Here is a 22,077-nt window from a genome sequence, read left to right on the forward strand (position 1 = left end):
CCCACCATTGATGATGATGTAATATTATTATTCTTATTTGTTTATCATCCCACAATGCTATTTGAATAAACAAAATGTCTTAGTGTCAGGCTTCCTGGGAGAAGTTTCAATTGTTGTTTGAAATTTCTTGCTTGCACTCATTAGATCTCACTGGTTCTAAGATTCTTTTTTGACCTGTTTTCAATTACAAGATCGAGCACGCGATCTTAAAGGGACAATTGAATTCTTGTTTAAGACCGCAAAATGCCTTTAAAGTACATGGTTATTGCTCTTATTCTTATTTATGACATTTCTAGTGCCCTTCTAGGACCTAAAATTGCTATGAAGGTAATTTAAGACCCCCAAATGTGTGAAATTATATTAAATCCGATCATACCAATTTAGCTCCACTTTATATTAAAAAAAAATACGGTGACCGTTTATTAATTAATTAATTAATTAATAATAATAATACACATATGTGTCCTCTATATTGTCAACGAAACGGAGTTAAGTCTTTTGTCAACTCAGTTTGTTGCTACGGCAGGCAGCCAGTGAAAACGAACTCGTTTAATCAAATTATGGAAATGCAAGAATTACTTTAAACAAACAGAACTTTGTTATTCCTGGCTCATTTTTCCTGATTGAGGTGTCACATGAAAGGGCAGAACCTCAACTTTCTAGAAATGCGATTTTCTCCTTGAAATTCAGATACCGCCCGCCAAATGACTGTTTGGTTTCCTCTCTTCAAATTCATTTTAATCACTCATGCGTGAAATATGCATCATATGAGTTGCATCGAATGAAAGAGGAGGATTTTCGCTTTACAAATATGTGTCATATATTAATTATAATTGTGATTAAGTTATGATAAAACTTCGATAATTCTCGGTTTTGTTTTTTCTGGGACGCACTGTATATCACTATATGTGTGTGTGTGTGTGTGTCTGTCTGTCTGTCTCTCTCTCTCTCTCTCTCCCCTCCCTATCTATCAACGCTCTCCAAACACTTTTTTGTTGAAACTTAATATTTACATCAATATACTTTGGGACGTAGGGTCTATATAGCTACATTTAATAATACTTTATTTACTTTATTTACACATAATCTATAAAGATGTAAATCAACAAATTATATTTAAACCAAAAGAATACTTGCAATTCTTACTACGCATACATATACGGCAAATAAGCCTTTGAGATAACAGTAACAATTCAACTATTCTGATTAAATCTGCATTAAAAAAACATGATTTTCAAACGAGGAATGGGGGAAGTATAACAAATCAAGGTGAATTTCTCTGAATTTATTTTGGCAAAATATCTTTTAGGATAAGAGGGATGCAAGAATTTCCACATTCAATAAACTAAATAAGGGTGCCATACAGGGGCGGATCCAGCCGGTGGCAAGGGAGGGGGCCCAATTCGTGAGAAAATATTTAGCGGTGAAACAGCCGGCCGAAAATTCGCTCAGTGGGGGGGGGGGGGGGGGGGGGGGGGACGTGAGCACTAATTTGTCTTTTTTTGGCCCTCGAAAATTTGAAAAAATGCACCCCCCCCCCCTTGAGCGCCAGGGGTGGGGGCCATCTCCAAAAAAAGGTTAAATTAACGTGTTTTTACATTTTTTCCCCTTGGATCCGCCACTGGTGCCATACACCCCAGATCCCTCTTGCACCCCTCTCTCCTCCCTACTAGTGTATCGCGATCTCTGACTTACGGGGCCAAGTCGATCCAGGTCCTCCGGTCCGGACTCGACCTACTCTCAACCCACTTTGTCTTGTACTGGCTTATAAAGAGGTACAGTTGCCCCGCATTATAACAAGCACATATATAACAAACGCTCGTTGAAAACAAGATACAAATAAAAACATTTAAGAATCCGTTTGAATTCCTTTATGTTGTATTTTTTTAGGACAGTGATATAACAACGTTTACTATGAGGAAGCAGACTAGCTAGCGCTCAGTTCAGAACTCATATTCGTCTTATAACATAGTGAAAGTTGGCGAGTGGAATATAAAACCAAGGCACATATTTGATGAAAAAAATGTTTTGTACAAATCGTCCAATACTGATAATGGTCATGATTAGACCTAATAACTTATACCATCTGCTTATCCTAGATGAGATCACTAAATAAAATTATGTAAATCTAATTCTGTTAAATTGGTCATCAGACAATGAAGCATTTAGAAACGAATCTGTTCCATTATCATGCTTATATTGTACACCTGTACTCACTTTAAAAGTAGTACCGCACAGTGGTAAACATGCAGCAATAAGCTAAAATTGAAGCCGAAACTAAAATCACTGGATACCGAAATATACATTTCTTTTTGCTCCTTGGACTGTTCACAAAAATGATGGATATGATATATTTATATATTTTACGTCAATATTGCTCTGCTAAAAAAACAAAAACAACAACAACATCATATTTGAGTAATTCCGAGTGTAGGAGCAAAATTGTAAGGCTGTTAAAAATACATCAGAATGCCATTAACCAATTGGCCGATTTGAAATATGCATGATTTATAGTGAACTCATCTTTAAAAATAATAAATCTCTTATTCGATCAAACTTTTTCAAAAATCTGTTTCTCTGATTTTCAAACTTTCATTTAAAGCAACTGCTTTCAAGGTTATATTTTTTTAAATAAAAGATCGAACTTTAAATAAAATAATCAAGATAATAAATAAGAAAATCATTGATAGACAAGAACATCACTGAATGACACATAATTTTGAAACCGACTGTCCGCCATGTTTGACGATTCCACTTCGGAAGACTTCGGATCTGCCTCGTTTGTTCGTGACCATGAGCGCAATGGTGAGATACTCGGAGAAATCCACAGTATCATTATTATCACTATCAATCTCACCCATCGCTTCCTGTTCAAATAAAGAACAAAAGAAAAGATATATATCAGATGTCAGCATGGGAAACAATGATATAGAACGTTTATTCCCTTTCATAATTCCAAGCCCTGCTTTCAATTTCTCTGTTTAGTCGTTTGCTTTTGCGATGGTGTCGAAGGACCTTCGCGGGGGAGATCGAGGGGGGCGTGCAGGGTATATGCCCCTCCCCCTTACAACCCATATGTGTGTGTGGGGTTGTTTCTACTCTCCAAAGAACCCCCCCCCCCCCTCAAAAAAAAAAAAAAGAAGAAAAGTGTTCCTCTTCCAAATATATGTTACCCCCCCCCCCCCCCCCCCCTCCCCCATATAAAACACTGGGGGAAATTGATGATTTGTTTGTGGCTGTTTTTGCTTGGTACAGACTTTTCGTAAGTGACCATCCTTTTCTAACATTTAAACACATTTATTGATGAGCCCTTGGATCGGCTTACCTTGACTTGGGCTGGAGAATAAAAGTTCCCAACGGTTGACTGAATAGCTCGAACCACTTCCGTGAAGTCTAGTAAAAGATCACCACTCGTATCATACCGTCTGAAATGATCGTAATGGTCCTTGATCTGGACACAAATAGAAGGAAAAAAGGAAATGTATAAATAAGTTGTGAAGAATCTGAAAGGTTACTTTTATCCCCCGCGCGCTTTCATCTACATGACAGATGAAACCATTTTATTGCATGATGTCACAGCATACTTTATTGTTTTGCTTAAATGTTGATAGAATGATTGCGTGGCTGTTTCATTGAAATAAAACATAACGTTCAATAGAAGACTCAAACGACGGCAACCGTTTTCGATGCAATTTTAAAAAAATCATTCTCTGTAAAGCAAAACGTTTTACTTTATATCATACTGGTTTTCGTACCAGCAGAACTGACCAAGACTTTACGAAATTAGCCAAATATGAGATTGATCTTACCTGTGTTTCGGTAAGCTCTGGAAATTGTTTTAATGCCAATTCGATGTCCAGATGGGCATTGCTAAAGTCGACTAGGTCTGGATGTGCTGCAAATAAATAAATGAAACCAATACTATTATTATTATTATTATATCATGCATACTGAGTTATTTTACATTTTGTTTGTAAAGGGGTAGATGTAGCATTGTTCGAATTGTTTTCTCGACATGGGTATATTTTATAACCATAACCAAGGGCGTAACTAGGGGGGTGGGGGTTTAGAATTTTAAAGACACCCATTATCTGTTTTTTTCTTCTTCTAAGCACTCTTTTTTTTTGGTGCTCAGGAGGCCCGGGGGTGGGGTGCATGTTGTGGATTTTTTTTTAAATAGGGCTCCTTATCCCCTCTCCCCTCCCCCTTATTCACCGGCTGGCTGATTCGCCGTTAACTATTTTCTCACGAATTGGGTGAAAAACACCTCCCCTTAAAAAATCCTGGATACGCCCTTGACCATGCCTGGATATAAAGTTTTAAACGCGTTTGTTTAGAAAGAGATGGATCAAATACGATTTCATGGTTCTAGGACAATTACTCCCTGGGCAATCAGTCCCCCCCCCCGGAAATTACCAGCGGGGCATTACCCCCCCCCCAAGACAACCACCCCCGAGGACAATTAAACCCCAGAAAATTACCCTCTAGATCAATACCCCCCTAGGACAATCACCCCCCCCCCCCCCCACGCGGAAAATTACACCCGAAAGAATTCTACTTTAATAAAATCAACTTACTCTCGGGGGACTTCTCCTTTATGAACAGGGGGAAGTCATTTTCGAGGGGGAGGGGGGGGGGGGGGGTAATTGTCCTCGGGATGGTTATCCTTGGGGGGGGGGGGTAATTGTTCTAGGGGTAATTTTTAGGGGTGGGGGTATTTGCCCTCGGGGTGGGAGGGTGTTGTCCACGGGGGTTAATTGTCCTTGCGGTGGTTGTCTTTGGGGAATTTTCCGGGGGTTATTGTCGTGATATGGCCTCTCATAATGTCATGCACACTTTTTTTAACTCTTGTTACGCAGGGGTGAAGCTAGGATTGTCAGAAAGGGGGCTGAAATGCCATAGGACGTTTCATTCAAAATGACGACCTTTATTCAATCAGCACTGAAAGTCTTTAAGAGTTATAAAAAGGGTTGGTCTTCCCGTGAGCACACCGTCCTCGTTCCTACACTGCGTCCCAATGACAACAAACAAAATAACAAAAGTACTTACGAACATGATGAAACGTTAAAGATGCTCTGGACTCTCTTCGTTTCCTGACATTAGTAGCTTTTTCTGAATGCCATGCCCGGGTTCTTCCATCACATCCTTCGCCTCCTCCTTCTCATTCTCCTCTGATCCGTCTATCGGCTCTAGTTTCCGCTCACCACCGTTCGTCATGTTCTTCCTCGACGACTTCGGGCTTGATGACGGGCTCGCGTCCGGTGATGATGGAGGTGATGATGCCTCGTTACCTATGGGGCTCAGGTGATGTCGGATGTCCTGCTTCGAAACCCTGTAGGTTAAGAAGAAGAATGTTGGAAATAGCAGGTATGAACAATTTGGTATGTATTAAAAGAGGTGAACTCGTGAAATATTCAACCTTATTTTCTGTTCGTGCCTGGCCCGGGGCCTAGTGGGTAGGGGCACCAATCCATGTTAGGGTTAGGGGGAAGGGGCAAAATATATATACGGGCATTCACCATGCAATAATTGGGATGGTAAGTGTTGCGTCAGTTTGTCGCACTCTAAGGTTGACAAACAAGACAAGAAAAATCAATCTGCGGCCCGCAATGTTTCAGGAAAATGTAAAGGTTTTTTTTTGATAGCATCGGCGAGCTGGAAGTCTATCGAAATGACTTGGGTGCTATAGGAAAATAGCTGTATATTGGGCCCAAGTACTAACCGTTTTCTAATATCTCATTATTATCATTATTATTATTATCATCATTATTATTGTATTATTGTTATTATTATTTATCATTATCATTATTATTCCTCCTCATCAAAATATAGCGAGCCAATTAAAGCTCTCACTTACAGCACTTTGCCCGAGCTCCTCTTGATGGGGGGCCCGTGAGATCCTGCATGATGGAGAAAAAAAATACAGATGCCATTATAGTATGACTTTAAATATGGAGACTATTTTGCGATACCCCCCCATAACCTACATGTTTAAAATTCCATCGCAGTACCTGAGCAATTACAATAGTCCTTCACCCATGAGTAAATCTTATTGTTTTGTATTGTATTGTATTAGTTAAGTCTTATTTTGAACGTATTTGCACCCAAATTGTAGAGTAATCATGTACTTTTAAGAATGCTACCAGTTGCCTGATGATCGCTCGCAAGGCGTGAAACTCGGAGTTGCAACCATGTTCTATTAGTCTGCCTTATTCGATAATATATATATATATATATACACTTTATGCAATAACCTTATCGATGCACACTTTTCACATATTAAAGGTATAAACCAGTTTTGGAAACGTCCCCTCTCTCAAAAATGAAATGAAATGCCGGGAAACCGCCTACTAATTGATGGTAATTATTGTTATATCTAACCGTACTCGATAGATATCGCGTAGTCCCATATTCATCTTTCGGTGTTACAGTGCTTGTAACTTTACCAAGACTGCGCCAAATTTCTTATCATTTTGATGATTCCAGAACCTTGCAGTACACACCAATACTTATATGCCTATATCCACAACGTTTCTTACACAATTCAATCGCATGACCAGAAATGGTCTATACCTTTAATGGTAAAAGAGATTGATCTAACTCAAATGAAGTGAGCCATTTCAAACTAGGCCTATATATGTTTTAGGTATATGACGTTTTGCATACAAAAACAAATGTTTTGAAGTTGTAACTCTTTAGTTGAATACTAATTTGAGTAGAGTACACAAAGACAAGAAAGCAACCTTAAGCTTAAACTTACCTCTGGTAATGCGATGTATTGGAGAGGTAGATCTGCCTTGGTGATGTCGAGTCGACCATCCTTAGCTCCGATACAGATAGCGTTGAGTATCTTCTTAAATCTCTTAGCATCCACCTTCTTATACTTGTTCTGTTCTTGGCGGGTACATAGGATTCTAAGTGCAAAGTTCAAAGTTCAAAGTTCAATCTCGTAGCATTCGCCTTCTTACACTTGTTCTGTTTCTTGGCAGATACATAGGATTCTAAGTTCAAAGTTCAAAGTTCAATCTCTTAGGATCCACATTCTTTTGTTTCTTCTGTTCTTGGCAGATACATAATTATTTGTTCAAAGTTCATGTATTCCCACGTTTTTTTAAAGACAAAATCATACATTTGTATATGTAAAACAAAAGTTGAGTTCACGGTCTTATATTTACAACAGAGGAGTGACCAGATTTTTTTTTAATGGGGAGAAACATGGGATCACCCGCTTTTTGCCGGAGGGGGGGGGGGGGGCACGAGAAATGTGTCGGTTGAAGCATTCAATTGTATGCTTCCGTATTATTCTGCGACCTAACGAGAAACTTGTCATGAAAACATTTCCAGAGAATGAGGGAAAGTTATGGGATGAATTCTTACCATTTCCTTCTCACATTTCCTTCCCCTTTTTACTTTCTTTCTCTTTCTATTTTTTCTTTTCTCTTTAATTTTAATGGAAGAGTCTTCCCTTTTTTTCTCGTATCTGCGCCACTGCATGGCTCCAAACATTTTTTTAAAGTCTTCATGCATAAACCTGAAAAGGTATGTTACCACCAAGATTCTCATCATCATTGGCATCATCTTACTGATACATAATGTTCTACCTCACGTAAATCCTTCTAAATTTCCTTAAAGCAGCGACAAATAAGTATCATCATTGCCATCACCAATCTTCAAACTCACTTATCAATACTCATGTAAATCTTTCTGGATGCTTTTGAGGTAGTCGACAACCACTATCATCATCATCAACATCATGATATGACCTATGGTATCAAGTTAATGATTATATAATCAATCTTTCAACTCACTTGAAATCTTTCTGAATGCCTTTAAAGCAGCCGACAGCCAATCTTTGTTGGTTGATAATCTCTTCCTCAATACGAGCCACGTCTTTCTCCTTAGAGTAGATCTTTCTTTTCAATCCTTCGATCTCTAACTCCAATTCTAGAAAACCATTAAAACACACTTTATTTATAATTATGTAAATACATACTTTTACATTCTCAATGATCTGTTTAAGCCTGAGGGACAGCTAAGCCTAACAAGTACCCTGTAAAATTACGCTGCTTTGATATCCAATATCTGTCAATAATACCATATCGAATTCTATGTATGATCAGGGATTGGTTTGATCAAATTGTCCTTATGGTTTTTATTCTGTTTATAGAAACTTTAAAAACCATAATGGAATTGTTTCAAAAAAGGATTTTATGAATCTATCTACATCATCATTAATTGTTGTAACCGAAATTATCTTCGAACATTTTAAAGAAAATAAAATGCCACGAATTCTTAAAAAAGAAATATGGCTATGATTTTATTTTTTAGGGTTATAGAGGCGTAATAAAGGACAATTATTAATCTATTAATGACAGCAAAAACTTCGTAAAAAACTAAAGAAACACAGAATTTGTTAAAACTAATCACAAATCAGCCTGTCAAGTTTTCGAGACGACGAAAGAAAAATAATACAAATGAAATAATAATCACTAAACATATTATTGAGAACTAATTACAATATAAAGTATTACTAATAGGTTGATCATTCAACATAGCAAAAGTTCTAGACATAAACACACAACTGTGTATAAGAACACACACTAAGCATAGTTCGAAGGAAAAACATCTAAATAAACACAAAGTATTATACTACGATAAAGTAGTACAAAGAATGGCAGTAGTGACCGTGCGACAAACTCTCTTAGCACTGCATATATTAAATATGTGAAAGCCATCATGCTCCACGATAACAAAGGTATCGTAAATAATCTGCATGGTAGTTTATTGAGGTAAACGTGCACAATTAAAAAGGAACGTTGAAATAAGAGAGAACAAAAAATGGTGTAAAAGGCAGAAAAGATCGACCTCTGAAGAGTGCTATGCTATACAAAATGAAAGATAAGAAACTGAACTAAACATATATTATCAAAATGTAATGATCAGATATACATACTAAATGCTGAAAGTCACAAAGGATATCAAACTCTTATTGTCTCCTACTACAAATCATTCTTCTAAATCTATTCTATTATTTTATCTACATGTATATCATTAATGCTTGATCTATATACTTTTCGATCTATCTATACGTGTTACATTATGTTATATTATAATTATGTCACTAATCAATAGAATCTCTCTATTACTCGCGTTCAAACTCCCCCAGCCCTTCTCCATCTCCCTCAGTCTATACCGCCCCCCCCCCCTCTCTCTCTCTCTCTCTCTCTCTCTCTCTCTCTCTCTCTTTCTCTCTCTCTCTCTTTATCTCTCACTCCCTTTAACTCCCTCTACAATTTATGTCTCATTCTCTCCTTCTCCCTCCCCACTCTCCTATCTTCACTACAAATCAACAAAAATAAACTACAATTCAAGTTCAAATATCAATTGGACCACAACACGAGCTAAAGATAGCTTAGATCACCACTAAAATACTAACAGAAATCTGAAAAGAAAATATCCTATAGTAAGGCCTACGTGATAAGATCTGAAAATATAGATGTAGATATAGTTCATACAAGAACGGATAGATAACACCAAGAAGAGGGTGTAAAATTCGAATCACCCGACAAGGATGTTTGGTGTTCAGTTTACATAGACGGGTAATTAGACTGGAATCATGAAAAAGTGTATTCCCATTATCATGTGACATCATTTAAACACAGATACACCACTGCAAAATACTAACATTTTGCAGCGGTGCCTCTATGATGAAAGCACCGAATGGGATTACACTCTTTTCTAATACTAGACACCAATCTAAACACCAGACATCAACACCAACACCTAAGGTGTAACCTGCCTTCATGACGAATCTTGTCGGATGCCGATGATTTAATTGATGCCATTGATTGGAAACTAGTTGGGTTGGAATTGAAATTAAAGTTTGGTGATTGGTTAAATCGAAGGGATGGCAAATGTCATTAAACCAAAACATGATTGAAAACTGAACACAATAAATATTTATTCCTTCCCTATTTAACATTAAAAACTATCAAAATCAAAAGAATTTTTATAAAACTTTTAAACAGTCAATAAAGCCATCAAACAGATTTTTGCTGATGAGCCAATAACATTCGTCATTTAAAGTTTCTTAGGGAAATCCAATTTTTAAAAAAGTAGGCATATTCATCATTTAAAAATTGTTAAAGGAATTGATATCCTTACTTCGTATTACTCCAAATTGTGTTCTTGCATCAACATACTTCTCATAGCATTGATTTAGGAAATTCTTGAATGGTTTGATTGAATTCTAATTATATTTAATATGCATGAGATGGTTGTTTTAATTAGAAAACTTAAATCGAAAAAACTTGCAGCAAATCACATTCACTGAAAGCACAACGTGAGTCGGGACTATAGCTTGCTTTCCTTATCTTTATTTAGGTAATACCAGTGGCGGATCCAGGGGGGGGGCCGGGGCCCGGCCCCCCCCCCCCCCTTGAGAAAAAAAATCATGTAAAAATCACGTGATTTTTTACCTTTTTGGGGGGTTGGGCCCCCTCTGGCGCTCAAAGGGGGGGGGGGGGTGCAAATTGAAATTTTTTGAGGACCAAAAAAAAAAAAGTGCTCTAACCCCCCCCCCACTCCCACCCCCCCCCCCCCCCCCCCCCCCCCCCCCCCCCCCCCCCCCCCCCCCCCCCCCCCCCCCCCCCCCCCCCCCCACTGAGCGACTTTTCGGCCGGCGCGATTTTCAAATTTTCGGGAGCAAGCAAAAATGAAGAATGTTGGGCCCCCTCCCCTAAGAAATCCTGGATCCGCGCCTGGGTAATACTACGCCACTTTCCATTTTCTATCCAAACTATGTTGGAGAGCATTATAGTCTCGAACATGCATTTGATTATGTGAGATCTATTCCCCGAGATTATTAGAACTCAAGATTGCTGTTTACAAACATGACACATTTTATTGGTAAGATTTCCAATAAGGTGAATGATACTTCATGTGAGGATGAATGCAAATGAGTTAGGAGAACATCGTGAATGAATGAATGAATGAATGAATGAATGAATGAATGAATGAATGAATGAATGAGTGAATGAACCAAGCATACAACGTGTGTAGATTGGATGACACAACAACCAAAAGTTTGCAATTGAAACGTCTAAAGAAGGTTTCACAATCATGATCATAATGTATGATGTAAAACTGCGATCAAGGTGATATGTTTTAATCTTCTTGAAGTTTGATAAATACATACCGTTTTTGTTGATGGTTTTCTTATCGAGGACGTCTTTCATCTTCTGTATTTTCAGCTTCTCTTCGGATTCCTAAAAGAACAAACCAGCCGATATATTCTATTATGTGAGAACGGGGCAGGATGTATATAAGGACAAACCAGCAGATATATTCTATTATGTGAGAACGGAGCAGGATGTATAAAGGACAAACCAGCAGATAATTATATTATGTGAGAACGGAGCAGGATGTATATAAGGACAAACCAGCAGATATATTCTATTATGTGAGAACGGAGCAGGATGTATAAAGAACAAACCAGCAGATATATTCTATTATGTGAGAACGGAGCAGGATGTATATAAGAACAAACCAGCAGATATATTCTATTATATGAGAACGGAGCAGGATGTATATAAGGATAAATAAATAATAATTAATGAAACAAACACTGGGGTCCATTTCTATTGCTAATTTCTTACTTTATTTATAAGCCATATACTGAACAGAGGCATACTACGGATGCATTGATTTTGATCATAAACTAAATGTAAATGTTTGAGATTTTGTTTCCCCTGGTCACATTGCAAATTATACAATATTAATGATAACAACCGGGCTTACAATCCTTGTCATCAACAAAAAAGATGCTCGCATTTCAATTTAAGAAACCGGATCAGAGTACTCCGTCAGATAGGCAAGTGCGCTTTTTGTTAACACCCAACTTTTCAAGATCACGCTACTGATCTATACAGATTTTAAAAAAAATATGATTCAAACTGGGAGCTACGAAGGTTGGATATACTTACTCGTAATTTTTCGGTCAATTTCTGCTTCATGTCTTCAAATCTCTTCTGTGTATCTGCTAATTCTTTGGTAAGTTTCTCTTCACGCTGCTTGGAGCTTTCCATAAGCTTTGTCTTCTCCTTATCCCAAAGTTGAACAGTGCCGTTCCGTTTTAATCTTTAGAAATACGAATCAAGAACAGAATCATTATGCAATAATGTCTCACTAGAAACATGGAGGTAGTCTTTGGTAAATCCAGTCGGGGGGGGGGGTGTCCATTTGTTTACTTAGTTGAAAAGCATACAATACACCTATCAAGTTTTTAAACAAAAATAAAAATATAAAAATTGAACCGGAACCTATGCCCTAACCGCGCTCCTCTATCTAATATTGGAATATAGATTCATTATTAAGTGACATTTTGAGGGAAATCAGTGAATTTTTAAATGTCTTTTTATTCACATCAGCCATGCTCCTTGACTGTCATTAACATTTGAAGAATTTTACACCATAGCAAGTCAATGTTGAATAATCTGCAATTCTGAGTTTATTTTCACAGTGCAATGAACACTGTAATATGTTTCTTTAAAGACGAATATATCATTCTAGTCTACAGCAGTAACATTATTTTAGTAGAGATCAGGGGCGGCGATCCCAGGGGATGGGGGAGGGGGACACGTCCACTCCCCTCAATTTTTTAGGGGGGATCATCACCCCGGAAAATTTGAAAAAGTGCAACAAAAAATGTATGGCAAATACTGACTAAAGACTGCAACACACTTTTAGGCTCTGGAGGGCTCAAATGTGCAGCGTTTAGACTTTTTAAAAATGCAAAAATCTTTTAGCTCGGTCGCTTCGATTCCTCGCATAATATTTTTCAAAATAAACAAGTAAATATTGTAGAAAATCTATATTCCGTTGTGGCACGTAAGCACAGCTTACACTGTATGTTTACAAGATTAAGAGTTATAGAAATGTAAAAACCAGTCGGTTTTTTTTTTTTTGGGGGGGGGGGGGCAAAAGTGTCATTTTGCATGTTACAGGTATTCCGTAATATTGGTTGGTTTTGATAGTTCACTACCACATAGTCTATATATTTGCCATATCAACCCCCAAAGCGATATTAGTATACATGTACATGACAGAGGCCTAGAGAGGGAAATAGAAATCCCATCCATGCCCAAGCGCCCTACGTACTCAAATTTATTTACTAAATATTTACAACCCTTCGGACTGCACAATAATTAGCGGCAAAGTAAAAGTGAAGTGTGCAAAAAGTATGTTGCTTGTTTTTTATACTATGATTTTGCTAAGGAATATCATTTGTTAATACAACAAAACTTCAAAAACATGTGAGGGGGTGATCGCTTCACTCATCATGCACCTTCGCCCATCTCGTTCACTATGCTCCCTCATCCCTCGCATTTCACTCCCCCCCCCCCGCCCCTGGTAGAGATTCATACCAAATTCAGTACATCGCGGCAAAGCTTTTTTTCATCCAATTGAAAAAAATGTTGATCTAAGGTATTTTTTCTTACTGTGAAATTTCTTCTTGTTTTTCTTTGAGCTGTTTTTGTAAGACGGGTACTGTGTATTTTCCTGCATTTTCTGTGGCTTCTTGAGCTTTCCACTTCAGCTCTACGCTCTGCTGTCTTTCGTCATAAAGTTGTTCTGAAAAGAAAATAGATTGCCACTTAACGATCATTTACTGTAGAAAGTTTCACAAATATTTCTCTTCTTGTCATCACCCTAAACGCAGTCACTGTACTTCACAAACAGAATTTTGTAACGTTTTTATTTTCTTAATTGTTCTATTATCATCATTTTTAAAGAAGATGACGTGGAGTTGGGAAGGACGGAGAAGGGTGATGGTGAGGAAAGAAAGAGAAGGGAAAGACGAAAAAGAGAGAAAGAGAGAGAAAGAGAGAGGGAGAGAGAGAAAGAGAGAGAGAGAGAGAGGGGAGGGAGAGAGAGAGGGGAGGAGAGAGAGAAAGAGAGAGGGAGAGAGAGAAAGAGAGAGAGAGAGAGAGAGAGAGAGGGAGAGAGAGAGGGGGAGGAGAGAGAGAAAAAGATTGAGAGAGAGAGAGAGAGAGAGAGCGAGAGAGAGAGAGCCTGGGTCTTAGTTTCTGTTTTCATACCTTGTAATAATTTCACTTCCTTTATCATATTTTCTTCTCGTTTGGCCGTCACCTGAAAAGAAATGTAAAATGAAATCATCATATATTTTGTAATAATATTTTTATCAAGAAAAAAGATAGTTCTCCTAAACTAAACATAAACTAAATATATATATATATATTGGGGGATGGGAACAGCTTGCCCATGCCCCCATTTTAAAACCCAATCCGAGATTATTTTTTTAACGAAAAAAAAGAAAAAGCGTGCCTCTCTCCATTGTGCTCTTTTAACTTCTAGAGCTAGAACGGCCAGAAGCTGAGACACTCGAAAATGTGACATTTCCCCCTTACGTTTCAGAGTTTTGTTTTCATAATCCCACCCCCCCCCCCCCCCCCCCTTCTCACAGAAATTCTGGATCCTCCCTTATTGATATTTACCTTTAACCTTGTATCGAGTCCCTTCTTGACCTCGTCCATCCGCTCTGTTAGCCCGAGCAGACACTCAGCCGCAGACTGCTTGCTACGGTCCGCAGCTAGGTCATTACCATTGATCTCAAACCCTGGAGGATGAGATGCTCTCTTCTGGAAGGACTTGTAAACATCCAGGAGTTCAACTCGTATCCTTTCCCAACAATCTTTATCCTGTATGTGAGAAAGATTTCATGATATTACTTTTAGAGAAAATTTCGATTAAAGTATCGACTCACCTGCCAAATGGGACGCACTTTCATCCTTTTTCAATCAACTTTTATCCTTTTAAGTCGAAAGAAATAGAGACCGTTGTAAGCATTCCTGGGGAGTGTTTTTCAAAAACTAAGATCGACTTTAAGTTGGCCGTAACTCTGGCAGGCCGTTCATGCCACTGTTTTCTCTCACCATTTATTGACATCGATCTCTCCAGGGATGTACAACTCATGGTCACAAATCTACAGAATTTACCATTTTTTATAGTTCATCATTGAGTAAAAATACTATCTAACGTTCATAATTGAGAGACCAATGGTGAAAGCAACCGGTGGCATGAATGGCCTGCCATAGTTAAGTTCAACTTAAAGTCCAACTTAGTCTTTGTGAAACACTCCCCTGATCTTACCCTAAAATAAGACTTCATTTCTTCATTTCGTTTCTTTATTTGTTCATTTCTTCCTTTCCTGATCTTTTCATTTCTAATTATTATCATTATTGTGATTATCCTTTCATTGTTATTGTTCGCGCTACATTGATCCAACCTCATATTTGTTCATCTATATACCTGTATCCATATACCTCCCATTTCATCCTTTTCTTTGTCCATTTCAGCATTATTACCTCATGAATGTCAATGAATTACCATTGTTTCTTGTAATTTTCTTTTTTTAATGTAATTGTGCATATTTCCCTATGTGGATGTACTGAAGAGCTCACTATCCTGCATTTCCCATGCATTTCCCATGCGTTGTCCCGTTTTCCGTCATCTACTCACGATCTGTTCAAGTTGCTTAGCATGTTCAGCTGCTTTAATAGACATCATTCCTGATGATGCTAGATCATCTTGTACAGCCAGCACACCTTGCATAGCGTTCATCACAGCTGTCAGTCCTTTCTGCAGCAGAGAAAGACGATCTCGAGAAAAGAGAAGCGCCTGGTAGTCCGCGTTTGTCATCTTTTCGTCGAATTGGTCTTCTGAAAAAATTAAGATGTCAAATAAATATATTTTATTTCGTTTTTTTTTTTCATTTCCAAAAAAAAATTAAATAAAGTATATTTATACATGGGGTTGCATTGTACATAATACAACACTGAAACTTAACGATATATTTGTAATTGGTCAGTGTACAACAGGCATATAAAACAGGTTGGTCATGGAGGGGACTGCTGAAAAGCTGGGCTTGTATAGATTGCAGCCCCCTATAGTCATAGTTGCAAAAATAGTATATCAAGGGAGCAAACAAATACATGAAACGGATAGACATAACATAAAAGGCATTAACGGGAAAGGGAGAAAAGGAATATGTAATCTTATGAGGATTAAAAAATATTCCAGTTTTAGCAGTCATACATCCAAAATGTTCCCCGAATCAGAAATTCCAGTAGCCCCCTCTATCCTCAGACTATCACCACTGTCGATCATCACCCTGGATAACAGTACTCTATAAAGGTATGACAACTACCCCACATTTACCCCAACAATTACAACTACAATAAAGTCAATATTACAATATACTCTCAGAGAAATAGGCATACCTTAGCTTGAAACAGAGTTATTTTGCGTTACCCTCAATGGTGTCATGTACAAGATAACTTTATTGTTAATTGGCAGACATTTGCTGCAGTAAAATTTACGTCAAGTTGCGTCAAAGATAAATGGTTAGGGCTAGAAGTGCAAGTGAGTTATAGGTTAGGTTTGTATAGTTGAGGTTTGAATTACGATAGTATATAGTCACGATTTGAAGATGAAATAGGAATTAGGGTATGACCGCGCGGAGCATTATCACTGGGAGCATGTGTTGTATATAAAACAAAACAATACGTCTTTCACTTTGTCAATTAACATATGGTTAAGCATATTGGACATCAGGAGTAAATGTCGTCTCAACTTTCATTACGTGCACCCGAAGTCACAAACATTAGGTTGTTGATTACAATATGAATTATATGAAACCATGCTCGTGAAATCAATATTCTCGAGAGCGAGTCCAAACTGAACCATCTCGACACCTCTATAAACATACACACCTTTATAATGTACGCGCTTCGTATAGAATCATCACAACCTCGGTACTAAGTGCTGGATAAAAAAACTATTCATCCCTTTATCGATCTACGAAAGACACTCGAATCCTAACGGGAACAAAGAAATTGTCCAGTGCCTTTTGATTGATTTCTATTGTCTGAATAAATTGCTACGTGGTTTATAAGATTTTGCTCAAGACTTGTTTTTTGATAATAATGTACGTACGCTGTGTTTAAGCAACAAGCCTCTCATAATTATTATGCATGTCTATATATACAAGCTAGCCATGGAAAATAGAATAACATCTTTTGAAATGTTGATCTACAGAAGAATGATGAAAATATCCTGGAAACGAAAGAAAACAAATAAAGAGATATTGCATATTATGGCAGGGCGTAAACAAATTGCACTAGTAGGATTAGTTAAGGAGAGAAAAATCAAATACTTTAGTCATGTTAAAAGGCACCAAAGCCTCTTAAAGGATGTATTGGAAGGAAGAGTGGACGGGAAGTAGACCTAGAGGGAGACCCAGAATCAACTGGGAAGAGAATGTTAAGAACTGGAGTGGACTAAAACTGCAAGAGTGCACCAGAATGGCAGAAGATAGAGTGAAATGGAGAGATATTGCAATCAACCTCCGAACCGGGAGAAGATACTTAGATAGATAGATATACTAAGTCTTTTTAAGTTATGAATGACAACGAACATCAATGGAGTGATAAGTAACACACTCATATTGATATGAATAATGAGAGTAAACAACTTACATATTTGTCATATATTTTTAGTACGCGTGTAAAAAAAAAGTAGATAATTATGCAATATTTCGGACAGGATACATCCGTTTTTAATAGTGAAACTATACAGTTTAGAGTTTAAACAGTCTTTGTAGCTGATTATGAAATTTGATTTGACACTTTGAAAAGGCACGCTTTTCTATTATGTGATCACATGATACATTTATCGTCATATATCATCATAACGCTTCAATCACAAGTTAAAAGGGAACTATGTATATAATGAAGCAAAATCAAATCTAACAGTGACAAACATGCATGTACACGTAGAATTAACATTTTAATAGGTCTATACGATTCAGATTTTCATCTCTATAGCTAATTATGTAGCCGAAATGCACTTTAATGTACGTATCTTGTCGAGGGCACGCTCAATATTTGTTTTCCTTCATATATTACCGTAGGCGAAAGGGCGCAGTGTTCCCAGAAAGGAGGACACGTCTTGTTCTTATCCCTATTTCAACTTTCCATTTTAGAAATCCTGAGAGCGATCTAGCACATTTTTTCGATTTTGTATTTGTACCCTGATGAGATAAGATAGCAAAACATCAAAGAAATACATGGCTCTTTAATACGTTTGCTCGAATATTGGACATTTCAAAATCCTCAGTAGGGGGCCTGTAGCCCAAGCTTCCTTTCATTTCGTATCCCTACACAGTTACACTGTTCTGTTAAAATGATAGCAACCGGATCCCTAATTGAGGATAATAGTCATTATTTGATAAGGTTGATAAATATAATGTATGATAAGTGATCTTTGGTCCTTATAATGCTCAATAATTATTTGCACTTCGAACAAGATATACATTATGATGAATAAACTTATCAGCAAACGAAGGCTACTAAATGAAATAGCATTCTTCGTAAATGGCACAGAGTTATCTATAATGTTCGTAAATGGCAGTCAAAGAATCAAATATTGCTCAGATAAAAAAAAATGAACTTGATAAACTGAAAACAAAGAAGCTTATATCTGATAAGACTATTCAAAATATTTGAAATTGAATCAGGGTCTTGTTTCTGTCTTCTTCCAACAATGATTATCATTGTTTCATCCCTGTAATGTCCTAATTTATTTTTTATTTTTTTATTTTAAAAAAATAAATAATAACATTTTCCATCTCTTCATCATTTTGTGTTAAGATTGGATTTTATCATTGAAAATGAAACTAAAATCTATGTAGACATAATAGCATGTATATGCCTTTTGTTTGATGATGGTGATAATGATAGTGATGATGGTGATGAGGATGATTTTTTTTTCTTCTATTTATCCTCTTTCGAGGGACTTTATTTGTTCATATCATAAAATAACAGCTATTTACAACAGTGTTTAAATACAGAATTCATGCAGTTGTAACATATCATACATAGTACAGAACATGAAACTAATGTGACATAATCACTAACTAAAATAATGAAAACATTTTTGTAACTTTTGTAACTTCGTTTGTATCGAATTTCTTTTGATTACATTTTTTATTGAGATAGGTGCGAATTTCCACCTTTAACTCTTTTATCAAATATACAGCATGTATCCTGTGCTTTTCACTTCCAAAACATTCTCTAATATAGTTTCTATGGATAATAAACTGAGCAAAGTTTAAAATAAGATTGACAAGATTCATTTCTCTTCTCTCTATTTCATAACCTATTAAAAGAATTTCTTCGTTCAAAAAAGATTTTAAAATTAAACGAAGTATCAATTAATTTGGATACAATCTTCCAAAAAAGCGAAACCTTCTTGCAAGCCAGGAGAAGGTGGTTAGTTGTATCTGGAATCTTACATATATCACATAGATTATTATTTTTAATCTTACATTTAAATAAATTGTCTTTACTGGGCAATATTCTATGAAGATATTTAAAATTAAACTGCTTAATTCTGTTGTCATTTATAAAGTAAAATTTATAATGGAGCACCGTTTTCCAGTTAAACTCATCAGGTAAACCAAAATAAGCGTTCCAAAAATAAATGCACGGCAGATCCTGTCTATTTTGTGATGAGGATAATAATGATGATTCAACGGTTAAAATCGACCTAATGGACTAGATCAGTCACAACTCACCCATTGCTTAATTCAAATCGAATCCTTCACACTCTCTTAAGAAATACTAATACCAAAGCAGCAACACTCGTGAAAGAACGTTGATAAAAGTCACATGTACTCGTATATTCCAATAAGAAATCCATCAATGAGTCGAGTCAACGTAACTATGATCGAATGCTTCTATAGAAGAGGGTGTTATAGGCCCATTATGATTATAAGCTGTTGCTAATCATCGATATTTGCCTTCATTGTGCGCATGTGCGAGTTATAGTAATGAATGAAGCCATATAATATACATTGATGCTATCATCATACCAAATTACACAAAGTTCCACCGAGGGGTATATAGCTGGTAGGGATATTTTCTATGGGATGAGGTATGTGGATGAGGTAATTACCGTAAATATTGGTGGATTTAGGTCCATGTTATTATTTTTCAAATCATCGTTTTGAAAAGAAGAGCGTATAGTCGTACTGCAGTGAGCACGAGAGACATGAGAAAAAGGGATGGAGGGGGTAGACAAAGAGAGATAGAGAGCGAAGGAGGGAGAGGGAGAGAGAGAGAGAGAAGGAGGGAGAGGGAGAGAGAGAGAGGGAGAGAAGGAGGGAGAGGGAGAGAGAGAGAGGGAGAGAGAGACAGACAGAGAGAGATAGAGAGAGAAGGAGGGAGAGGGAGAGAGAGAGACAGACAGACAGAGATAGAGAGAGGGGGTGCAGACACAGCTAGAGAAAGATTGGCAAAGAAACACCGACAATAAGAAAAAAGGTGAGCCAACAAGGTGTGTATGTGTATGGGTGTCTGAAAGAGAGAGAAAGAGATAGAGATGGGGAGAAGAAGCTCCTCCAGTCGACGCCCACAGGGTCCCCATGGCGACCGTCAGACCCCCCCCCCCCCCCCCCCGTTTTGCTTCGGAGCAAAAACATTGTTTATAGCACGTCATACTTTTATTTTCATCTCTTCTCTTTTATTTCTCCATATGAAGAAAAATAAATGAAATCGATTTCATGACGTGATGTAAAATGTGTAATCACCGACCGGCTTACATTGGATCATGTTAACGGAAGTAATGCGGTCGATATGCCTCAATTCTAAGATCTATAGAATTATCTTACTTGTAAACATAATACTAGCGTGCCATGAAATTTACTTGTGGATTGTAATACATTGTGTGAATATATACAAGATATTACATATATCGGTACGATAACCATTTTTACATATATCAACTTCACCTCTTTTGATATAGGTCCAGCAAACTAAAAAAAAGTTCTATAAATGAAATTTTGCCAGAAATTGCGTTTCGAATATTTAATGAACAAACACTTCTTTCAGAATCGCCGTGAATCTGCCTATATGAATAAACAACCGTTCAGGAAAAGATAAAAAGAGTTTTGAAGAACTAACAATTATTTTGCAGCCCAAGCCCCCTCCCCCAAAAGAGAGGGGAAGGGGATGGGAGGGATGGGAGGGAGAGGTGGATAAGGAGATCCGTTATGAAAATTGAAATAAGGTCCATTAGAAACTTTGCCAAAAAATGAGAGGAAAGGAATGAACAACACAAAAAGTCTTAGTACACTAAGACGAAGCAAACGCTCCAGTAATCCCGAAAAGATGAAAATCCAAAGAGCTGTAAAATGTATTTCATTGCGGGGTACATCTCCCCTTACAAGATCAATTTACTGCCACAAAGCTACTACAACGCAATGACGTCTTTAAGATTAACGTCGAAGAGATCAATAGATATAAAAACGTTTTGTTTCTTGTTGGTGAGTAGCATTATTTTATTGAAGTTCTGACATCTCAAGTGGCGTAGTTGTCTAATCGTCGATATTTTCGTTTGACATTCGGATTAGAGAGGAAAGGGTGTTAGAATGAAAGGGATATCTTCTTTTAGATTGCATTATTGAAAGAAAATGAAGAACAATATGAAGTTAGATCCAAGCGATGAAGAGCTACTTATTTGATCGTATTCAAATTGAAGATGTACATACGTGCGTAGTATACAGTTTACTCAGGGGAACCATAAAAAAACGAGGGATCGATGTCCAATAGCAACAGCTCAGCAAAAACTAGAAACAACAACAACAAGGCTAAAAACAAAATTAAAAAAGAAGAAGAAAACGGTAAGTAAAAGAATAAAGAGAAGAAGAAGAATAAAGAAGAAGGAGGAGGAGGCGGAGGAGGAGGAGGTAGTATACAGTTTACTCAGGGGAACCATAAAAAACGAGGGATCGATGTCCAATAGCAACAGCTCAGCAAAAACTAGAAACAACAACAACAAGGCTAAAAACAAAATAAAAGAAGAAGAAGTAAACGGTAAGTAAAAGAATAAAGAGAAGAAGAAGGAGGTAGAGGAGGAGAAGAAGAAGAAGAAGAAGAAGAAGAAGAAGAAGAAGAAGGAGGAGGAGAAAAGGGAGAAGAAAAAAAGGAGAAAGGA

At 37.2% G+C, this 22,077-nt stretch overlaps 1 protein-coding gene across 2 annotated transcripts in view; it reads right to left on the reverse strand.

Annotated features, from left to right (window-relative positions):
- Positions 1 to 1,856: 1,856 nt before the first annotated feature.
- LOC100893169 (stress response protein NST1) overlaps positions 1,857 to 22,077 on the reverse strand; it is a 35,472-nt gene continuing 15,251 nt past the window's right edge. For both annotated transcript variants that reach the window (XM_030982471.1, XM_030982472.1), the window contains exons 2-14: positions 15,541 to 15,740; positions 14,517 to 14,720; positions 14,100 to 14,151; positions 13,500 to 13,632; positions 11,985 to 12,138; positions 11,198 to 11,267; positions 7,809 to 7,944; positions 6,761 to 6,914; positions 5,858 to 5,900; positions 5,050 to 5,332; positions 3,810 to 3,895; positions 3,326 to 3,451; positions 1,857 to 2,867 (exon numbers count right to left, since the gene is read on the reverse strand). In XM_030982471.1, coding sequence (XP_030838331.1) covers positions 5,301 to 5,332; positions 5,858 to 5,900; positions 6,761 to 6,914; positions 7,809 to 7,944; positions 11,198 to 11,267; positions 11,985 to 12,138; positions 13,500 to 13,632; positions 14,100 to 14,151; positions 14,517 to 14,720; positions 15,541 to 15,720 — 1,158 coding nt within the window. In that variant the 5' untranslated portion in view covers positions 15,721 to 15,740 and the 3' untranslated portion in view covers positions 1,857 to 2,867; positions 3,326 to 3,451; positions 3,810 to 3,895; positions 5,050 to 5,300. The remainder of the gene's footprint in view (positions 2,868 to 3,325; positions 3,452 to 3,809; positions 3,896 to 5,049; positions 5,333 to 5,857; positions 5,901 to 6,760; positions 6,915 to 7,808; positions 7,945 to 11,197; positions 11,268 to 11,984; positions 12,139 to 13,499; positions 13,633 to 14,099; positions 14,152 to 14,516; positions 14,721 to 15,540; positions 15,741 to 22,077) is intronic.

The sequence above is a fragment of the Strongylocentrotus purpuratus genome, unplaced genomic scaffold, assembly GCF_000002235.5.
Source record: "Strongylocentrotus purpuratus isolate Spur 01 unplaced genomic scaffold, Spur_5.0 spur5_scaffold_12, whole genome shotgun sequence".
NCBI lineage: Eukaryota > Metazoa > Echinodermata > Echinoidea > Camarodonta > Strongylocentrotidae > Strongylocentrotus > Strongylocentrotus purpuratus.